The sequence below is a fragment of the Pongo pygmaeus genome, chromosome 6 (genome assembly GCF_028885625.2).
Source record: "Pongo pygmaeus isolate AG05252 chromosome 6, NHGRI_mPonPyg2-v2.0_pri, whole genome shotgun sequence".
NCBI classification, from domain to species: domain Eukaryota; kingdom Metazoa; phylum Chordata; class Mammalia; order Primates; family Hominidae; genus Pongo; species Pongo pygmaeus.
Window position 1 is genome coordinate 87,679,983 of NC_072379.2, and position 9,508 is coordinate 87,689,490.

The 9,508-nt window shown below is 42.1% G+C and overlaps 1 protein-coding gene across 22 annotated transcripts in view; it reads right to left on the reverse strand.

Moving 5' to 3' along the window:
* The window catches only part of CFAP69 (cilia and flagella associated protein 69), a 71,972-nt gene extending 69,232 nt beyond the window's left edge, over positions 1-2,740 (reverse strand). For 6 of the 22 annotated variants that reach the window (XM_054496013.2, XM_063667614.1, XM_054496011.2 and 3 more), the window contains exon 1: positions 2,076-2,463. In XM_054496013.2, the coding sequence (XP_054351988.1) occupies positions 2,076-2,195 (120 nt within the window). In that variant the 5' untranslated portion in view covers positions 2,196-2,463. Of the gene's footprint in view, positions 1-2,075 lie in introns of all 22 variants that reach the window. The other 16 variants (XM_063667613.1, XM_063667609.1, XM_063667627.1 and 13 more) reach the window with 10 other exon arrangements.
* Between the last annotated feature and the right edge of the window lie 6,768 nt (positions 2,741-9,508).

The following is a 9,508-nucleotide window of genomic DNA, read 5'->3' on the forward strand; positions in this document are numbered from 1 at the left end:
GCCCTCCCCAGCCTCCGAAAGTGCTGGGATTACAGGCGTGAGCCACCGCGCCCGGCCTATATGTATTATTTCATTTAATCTTTACAATGGACATGAGTATTATCATTATCTCCATTTGATAGAAAGGTTAAGATACTTGCCTTTGGTCACATAGCTGGTAAGTGATGAAGCTGACAATGAACTGAAGTAGTTGTGATACTCTCACCTTTAGCCACTAGGATACACTGTCTCCGAAGCACACATAGGCAGAAGAGAAGTTTGCAAATGTGCAGTGGTTTGAAAGAACTGGAAACAGTTCCCAGTATCTTTCCTAAACTGGCCTAAGGCAGAGGCCTAAAAGGTTATCATTTTTTCGTTCCAGGGTCTCTAGACCCCCATTCTATGAGTAAAGAAACTGAGTAACTCAGTTAACTTCTCATGAACATAGGGTTCTCGTTTGTAAAAACAACCACAGGCAAAAAACAAGAAGCCTGAGGATCACTAAGATTTCTCCCAGCTATAAAAAGTTCCTATTCTATTTATTTGGGGAGAAACTACCTTTTTCCTCAGTACTTCGAAAATGTTACTACTCCTAGAATTAGTTATTAACAAGTCAGAAACATGAATTAATGCAAATTGACTGCTTTCTTCTTGGAAGAGAATCCTAGGCCCTGGAAAGAGCAGTAGTAATGAAAGAAAAGAAAGAAAATTAAAATGGGGAGAAAATGCACACACATATACACAGGTATACTTGTTTTATTTGGTATGTTTTGGACTATTTTGGCAATGGCTTTTAAAAAGTATTTTTCCTTAAAAAAAAAAAAAAGCCACGCTTGCTTGCCTTGTATAACGGTGCCCAATTTTTCTTGGAGCAAGTAAAGGAAGACTGAGAGCCATCAGTTGTCAAATTCACATACTTTTCAGTTTTGCCCCTTGCCTGGGAGTATGGCTGTACTGTTGATCTTTCTTGCAGCCCAGGGAGTGGAGAGCTATTGTTCCTCAAAATTCTCCCCGCCCAGATGGGAATAGGTCCACAAAATCGATTAGGCAAATTTCCCTAACACCTATTTCTCCTCATGCAAAGTGCTGTTGCTCCGCAGGTTACTGCGTAAATGTCAGACCTCAGAGAGCTCAACTGTATTCCCCAGTCAACTGACCACTCCCAAGGAACTCTCCAAGGCTCCAGGATGTGAACGGAAGAGACAGGGTTCCTGACGCAGCCTGAGATTTGAGAAGCCTCAACAGGAATTCCCACAGTGGCCCCACACCATTAGTGTGAGGCAGGACAGGGTTCTTCCAGGAATTCGCGGCTTTTAAGGCACGATCAAGGCTCTCTGGGGGAGCAATGGAATCCTAGTAGGAAACAAACAACTTGGGGTTTCTAAACACCTCCGCCTCGAATTTAGATCCAAGGGCCTCAATTGGAATTTCTCAACAGATCAACTTGCAAGAGTGAATTTTGTATTCATAACGAAAGCAAACCTAAAACCAAATACAGTACAAGCATAATAAAACAAATAACTCTGTTCTTTCCCGGTTCTCTCCGATCCAACCTGTAACAACCAGCTTCCAATTTCATATTTTAAAAATGCTGAATTTCTAATTTTAACAGCGTTTTCCTCCCCTCTGGGTGCAGGCTTTAGTCGCAGCAAATTTAAGCATGGGAAAATTTACATCTATATGAAGAACATCACTCGGTATCAGGGATCTACGTATTAAAAAGTTCAGTGCAAACCGATCAGGTCATCAAATCAGATTTTGCTAAGAATGATTCCTTTCCTCCCAGTAGCTCTATGACCACTTTCCGAAGAAGCGCGGCAAAACCCCGCCTACTCAGTTTGCTGGGACCCTCCAAGAGGACCACACAGCGCTGGTCTCCGGACAGAATGGTTGACAACAGCCAGCCCCTCGCAACCGGTGCAATTCGCAGGGGGTGGGGGATCAGGATTAGCTCTGCGCTTGGAATCTCCATCCCGCGGCTTCCCCCATCTTCACTCCTGTCCCCAGTTCCACCCTTGCCACCCCAGGTCTGGACCCCGTCTCGAGACCTCACCCCCACCCCGTCCACCTCTGAAAGCACAGACACCTGCTCATACCTGCGCCTCATCGTCCTCCGTCACCACCCCAACCACCGGGATTTGACTGAAACTGCTAGACTTGTTCCTGATGCCGGATTCCTGGGCCTCGGCGGTCGCCCCGGCTTCCTCTGTCCACATGGCCTGTGGCGGCGGGGTGGAGAGTGGGGGGATCTTCCTGTCCTACAGTGCGCCCGCAGTCGCTGGGCCCAAAGAGGCCCCGCCACCGAGAAGGGAAGGCAGCCTGAGAGTCGCTAGAGTCGCGAAAGGTCCCAAAATTCCGCCACGGGCCTAGGCCACCGCCATACAGTCCGCGTAGCGCCGCTGCAGCCCCCCAGCTGACCCAGGCATCTGATCCCCGGCCGGTTGTTAACACAAGCCAGCGCGTTGCTAGGGGGCGGGGCCAGAGGCTACGGAAAGCCGGAGAGCCAAACCACCCCAAAGTCTAATTGCACTCCGAGCCCGGCAGGGCGAGTTTGCAGGCTTGCGGTAAGGAGCCTGCAGGAGGCACCTCGGTAGGTAGCGGGGAGTGGTGCCTTAGGCGCCCGGTGTGTTTCGGTCTTGATAGTCTTGCTTCAAACAGGCATGAGTGGGTGGAGGGGTGAGGGATGTCTATGGGATACCTTAGGCGTGATACGATGGACGGATAGTGTTGAAAGCGTTTCTCTCACCCCAGGGAAATGACCAGTCTAGCTTACATTCCCCAGTTTTTATCTGTACTTTAGTGGCCCAACTGGACAGTTAAATAAACAAACATAAAAGGTATTGTACAAAATGTTAAAAGGCTTTTGAGTCAGTTTATTGAATCTAGAGCGAGTTATCCCTTGAAGTCTCACTTTTCTCATCTGTAAAATAGGACTCTTGTGAGGACTGAATGAGATGACAGTGTTTGTTAAGTGGTGCTTGGCACAGCATCCCGTATGGTCAAGATTATCATTATCTTTATTACTGTTTGAGAACTAAAAATTAAATCCTAAGCCCCACAACCGACTGAACGGACCCCCTTTTGGCTAAGGGGACCCCCGATAAACCTTAAAAGCTGAATTCCTGTCCCTGACGGGACAGAAGGACGGACACGCCTCGCTATACCCCCCTACCTCCTCCCTTATCACGTCCCCCTCACCCCTGGTTTTTTGAGACAGGGTCTCACTGTGTCCCCCAGGCTGGAGTGCAGTGGCAGGATCGTAGCTCTGCAACCTCCAACCTCTGGCTCAAACGATCCTCCCGCTTCAGCCTCAGGAATAGCTGGGAGTACAGGTGCACATGCCACCAAGCTCGGCTCCCCCTCCCTTTGAGGGCTTAGACTCAACAACTGACAAGCATTCATGTTAAAATAGAGATCAGAAGGCTAAAAGAATGGACTCTGTGGCAATAACAAATTATAAGCAAGACCTAAGGCCATGCCAGGCAAGAGTTAAGTCACTCACACCTACACTTAAAGAATAACCTATGTTTTAACTGCTGCAATGTTTTTATTTTTCTCTAGCTGTTAAATAAGAACTGCCCTCGACATAAGCAATATTGAAATAATTGCGGCTCATCCATAGCAAGATGTTGACTAACAAGACCCTCGTGTTCCACAAGTCATAACTGCAGGTTTAATTGGACAAGGGACTGATTCAGTAACTTTCCCCTGATAAAAGACCATCCACTATGGACTGGTTCTGGCAGGTTTACAGAGACTGAGCACTAGTACATTCATGTCTCTGCTTCTCCTTTTGATGTATAGGGACTGTAATGCATTTAAATGTTAAGTTTCCACTCCACAGTGAGCATGGGATGCATGTCACATGCATGTTTATTCAGCACCCCTCTTAGTGAAGATTCACAGCTCCTCTTACAATCTGTTGAATATGTCTCTTTAGCCAATTCATTCAGCATAAAGCTTCTGCTCCAACCCCACCTCCTTCAAAGTGCCTGTTGACTGTCTCTGTGGGAGCCTGGGCTTCCCAGCCTGCAGAATGGCCAGCCTGCAGGTTGTAACTCATTATAAGAAATAAAATCTCCTTTCTAAATTTATAGATCTCATGATTTTTCAGTTGACATGTTGTTGCCTATCCATTGTAGACTGAATAATAATACAAGAAGGGTCAAGACTATAATGGAAAGCTTCTCATGATGATCATCAGTATAATTTAATAACTCAAACACCATAACTGAAAATTAAAAAAAACTCTAACTCTTTTAATCTGTTTTTTAAACTTTCAAAAATTATTCAAGATTTAAACATGCATTTTTGTATCTTCCATAGAATTTATGAATTTAAAATTACATATAAACTCAATGAAAATAAATATTACTTCACTTCTCAGAGCTTCTCTCCTCATTTCTAGAATGAGGTTGATAAGTGATTTTGAAGGTTCCTTCTACCTCAGACGTTGAATATTTCTGGCCCTAAAAGAGAAATGGGAACACTAGATTGGGACTGGCAGCACTTGATTGTAAATCCTAGCCGACGAGACAAAGTTTTGTTGAGAGTAGTGAGCACTTCTAGCACCTGTTTCCACACTTCTAGTCATTCTTCCACTTTTCTCATCCTCAGCCCTCTGAAACTGTGAGATCACCAACACTTGGGGTCAAAGTCTGTTAACACTTTTCGGTTCTCATCCTGTTGTACTAGTCTGTAGTATTTTACACTGTTGACCCCTCTCCTCTTTTTACAACCCCCTTGCCTAGACTTCCACATTCTTTTTGTTTTTCTTTCATCTCTACAGCTACTCATTGCTATCTTTATGGGCCCAGCATGCTTCTACTGCACCACTCTGCTGCCTAGCTACTGATAGATATCTTTAGAACCACTCTTAGGCCTTACATCTAGAGGGCAGTTTAGTAGGTCTAAGGTTGCTTCCACCTAGGGAAAGTGCAAAGCGTGTTAAGTGTTTTATTCATATGACCTTAATTGCTGTTACACAGTCCAAGTAAACCACATCAAAAGGAGACTGAAACTACTTGGATGAACACAATGAAATCCTGTGGAATGGCAACCCAAACCAAGATGGTGGCAGAGAGCTGATAATTGGATTATTTGCATATCCTTTGTGTGGTCATCCTAGCATCTCAGGATCAGGAAAGATGAAGAGGAGGGAGGGGAAAGGAAAAATTTCCACTTAAAGTAGAGCTTGCCTAGGAGACATCAACTGACTCTTGTATTTTAACACCACAGGCTGAAGCTGATAAGGGTCTTTAAGCCTCAGTGACCTTAGACAGGCACCTGCCTCACTGGACCTAACTGAAGAGACTTTCCTGACTAGTGAACAATGGGATATTTATTTTATTTAACCAATGGTGTAGAGACCTATATATTCATTCTGCCCTATATCCAGAGTGCCAGTTTCCAATGCTTAATTAGCATAAGCCCCATGAGCTCCCCACTTCTAACATTTAAAAACCCCTGACTTTCCCTCCTCAGTGAAATTCTTCACGGAGTAACTTCTCTTGCTTGGCAAGTTAATAGACTCAGCTTTGTAGTTTTTTTTTTTCCTAGCTCTAATGATATTTGTTTTGCTCATGGACAGGTGAGAAGGAGGATAGAGGAGTCTTCAGACACCCCACAGCCAGCCATCTTGGGTGAATTACTGCAGTTTTCGAAAGGTGCCAGCAGGTTTCCTCCTGCATAACATTTGCATTATGTTGTATGTACATGCCACCGTCTTCAGATGGCTAATCCCTATGAAATTCAGTTCAGATGACATTTTCTAGGAAACCTTTACATCCTTTGCTGTGTTGGGTGCAACCTTGTCTGTCATTCTGTTTTTGTACTCATCACATACTTAATGGTATCAACTGGTTCAGCAACTGGACCCCTTCCTACTGTACTGAGATTCTTGAGAGTCACTTTGATATGCACCCCAGACCCTCAGCATACTGTCTAGAGCAGTAGTTTTCAAAACCTAATGTGTATCAGAATCATCTGGAGAAATAGTTAAAACAGAATCTCAAGCCCTACCTGCAGAGTCTCTGCTTCAGTAAGTCTGGGTGAGGCCCAAGGATATGTGTTTTTAACCAGTTCCCAAACAGTGTTGATGCTATTGGTCTGGAGAACATACTTTGGGACATCCTGGTCCATATCATACTAGTTACTCAAAAAGTGTTCATTAAAATATTTCAAGGATTATAAATTACTTTTTATTTTGATTTGAAGCCAAATTAAAGCATTTTGTAAGTTATCCAAAGTAAGGTAAATACTCCAGGTCCTTGCTACTCAAAATGGGGTCCTTGGGCTACTTGCACTGGCATTACTAGGGACTCTGTTAGGAATGGAGACTCTCTTGCCGCTTGGTGGACCTACTGACTCAGAATCTCCATTTTAACAAGATCCTCAGGTGATCAGTACACACATAAAATTTGAGAAGCACTGCTCGTATGTGTGTGTGTGTGTATGTTTGTGTGTGTTGTCATTATTATTGCTTTGGAGTAGTTTTAACAGCCTCCATAAAACTGGCTTTCACTAATTATTCCATTCGTGGATTTTCCAAGTCCTTTGTTCCCAAATAATAGTGGGTTTACTTTTCTGCTGGGTAAGTGCACAAAGATTAAGCTTCATAAAAGCTTTAACTTTATATTTGGTATGTTGACTTAATTTTAATCATTATTTATTGATTCTTCTGTTATGACACAAAAACACAGAAGGGTGAAAGGGTGAATTGACTACTGAAGGAGTAAATTATTTCAGCAAAAAGATAAATAGCAGATAAACATGAGAAATGAGTTATACCTACAGAATAGAAATGCTTGAATGTGGTAACAATTCTGCAGAATTTAATATCTCTGTTAAGTTACAAATTGCAATTTCTTAGTAGCACCTGTAAAGATTAACTAGTAGTTTTAATAATATATTGACTTACAAGTTTACTTTTAAAAGTAACAAAGAAAGCTAAATATGTTTTAAAATAAATATATTACAAATTGTGGTTCTGTTTTCCTTCTGACTTTTTCTTGTTTGTACTCTGCCTAATTAGCAATGTTTAATAAAATTATAATTATTTCTAATCATATGAATAATTATATATTCTTGAATTAAGAATGTCTAATAAGTATTTTAGACTACATATGAATTTTGTAGTCTCTAATGCCAGATGTTCTAAATGTGCAAGCAAATGTTATTCCTTTCTGAATTAGAGTAATTTATTTTAAATAAAGAATGTTTATAGCACATATGAAATCCAGTCATAGTTTTTAGTAGGTCAGCTTTAGGGAAATTCTGTAAGAGAAGAAATGCATACAAAACCAGAATTTATTATACTTAATTTTTCTTTTTTTGAGACAGGTTCTCACTCTGTCACCCAGGCTGGCGTGCAGTGGCATGATCTCTGCTCACTGCAGCCCTGACCTCCCTGGGCTCAGGTGATCCTCCCACCTCCCACCTCTCACCTTAGCCTCCCGAGCAGCTGGAACTACAATTGCATGCCACCGTGTCTGGCTAATTTTTGTTATTTTTTGTAGAGATAGGGTTTCACCATGTTGCCCAGGTTGGTCTTGAACTCCTGGGTTCAAACAATCTGCCCACTTTGGCCTCCCAAAGTGCTAGGATCACAGGCGTGAGCCACCGCTCCCAGCCTATACTTCACTGTTTTAAAAAACTTTTTCAGGTTGGTAGCACAGAAACAAAGCCTAAAAACAAAAAAAAGTAATTACCTCTTTCCAACAGAATCATTAATGTACAATTTGGGAAGAATAAGTATGTGGAACAGAAAACGAAGTAAAAGAATAGTCACCCCTGAAGTCAACCATTCTAATGAAAAGTATACTAATAATAACCCAAACTGCAAGGATTTTTAAGTAGGAAGCTGCAGGAACTACTCATGTTTAGTGGAAAAGTAAACAAATTGAAACTAAAAAAAATGAAAAGAAGAATTAATAAAGCGCTACTTTTACCCAATCAAAGCTTCAGTTCCATGATATGGGAATAATTATATGAAAAAAAAAGTTCCTGAGATTTTAGAACAACTATTTATTGTGTTTAAATGGTGGGTGGTTATAGTGCAATAACCCCAGGATGGAACTGTCTTTGTTGTGGAGCAAGATTAATCAGACAAGTTTGTTCCAATGACATTAATTATTTGACTTCTATATCTAAATTGACTTGTTCTGATTCTGTGAACCCTATATTAATTTTTGAGGACTGCTGTAACAAATACCACAGACTGGGTGGCTTTAACAACAGAAATTTATTTTGTTACAGTTCTGGAGGCTAGAAGTTGAAGACTAAGGTGTTGGCAGGATTGGTTTCATCTTGAGGCATCTCTCCTTGGCGTGCCGTCTTCTCCCTTTCACTTCACGTGGTCTTCCCTCTGTGCATGCCTGATTCCTAATCTCCTCTTCTTATGCGCATGCCTGATTCCTAATCTCCTCTTCTTATGCGCATGCCTGATTCCTAATCTCCTCTTCTTATGCGCATGCCTGATTCCTAATCTCCTCTTCTTATGCGCATGCCTGATTCCTAATCTCCTCTTCTTATGCGCATGCCTGATTCCTAATCTCCTCTTCTTATGCGCATGCCTGATTCCTAATCTCTTCTTATGTGCATGCCTGATTCCTAATCTCCTCTTCTTATGTGCATGCCTGATTCCTAATCTCCTCTTCTTATGTGCATGCCTGATTCCTAATCTCCTCTTCTTATGTGCATGCCTGATTCCTAATCTCCTCTTCTTATGTGCATGCCTGATTCCTAATCTCCTCTTCTTATGTGCATGCCTGATTCCTAATCTCCTCTTCTTATGTGCATGCCTGATTCCTAATCTCCTCTTCTTATGTGCATGCCTGATTCCTAATCTCCTCTTCTTATGTGCATGCCTGATTCCTAATCTCCTCTTCTTATGTGCATGCCTGATTCCTAATCTCCTCTTCTTATGTGCATGCCTGATTCCTAATCTCCTCTTCTTATGTGCATGCCTGATTCCTAATCTCCTCTTCTTATGAGGACACCAGTCAGATTGGATTAGGGCCCAACTGTACAACCTCACTTTACCTCTTTAAAGATCCTATCTCCAAATACATTCTGAGGTAGTGTGGGAGTTAGGATTTCAATGTATCAATTTTAAGGAGACACAGTTCAGCCCATAACAGATCCCAGTATCTTTTGAATTATAACTTCAATTCTTATGAGCAGCAGAATCAAGAATAAAGTATGTTTAATTAAGGCACAAATGGTATTCTTGCCTACAGGACACTGATATTTCACACAGTAGTACTGAGTTACTATTCCGATTTAACAGCGTATCACTGTACATTTGATCAATGTGAATCTGCCCCTGAGGAGTTTTTCTACTCTCAGGGGTCTCAACAAATCTGGATTTTGAGTCTGCAGGGTTCTGTGCCTGACTTTCTCAAAGTCATCATTTGTCTCTTGTTTCACTTCCCATTAGAAGAATCCACTACCAAAAGTACTGTACTAGTCTAGGTTCCCTAAGCCTGCCATAAATAAACAACACCAACATTCACCTGCTGCCACTCTA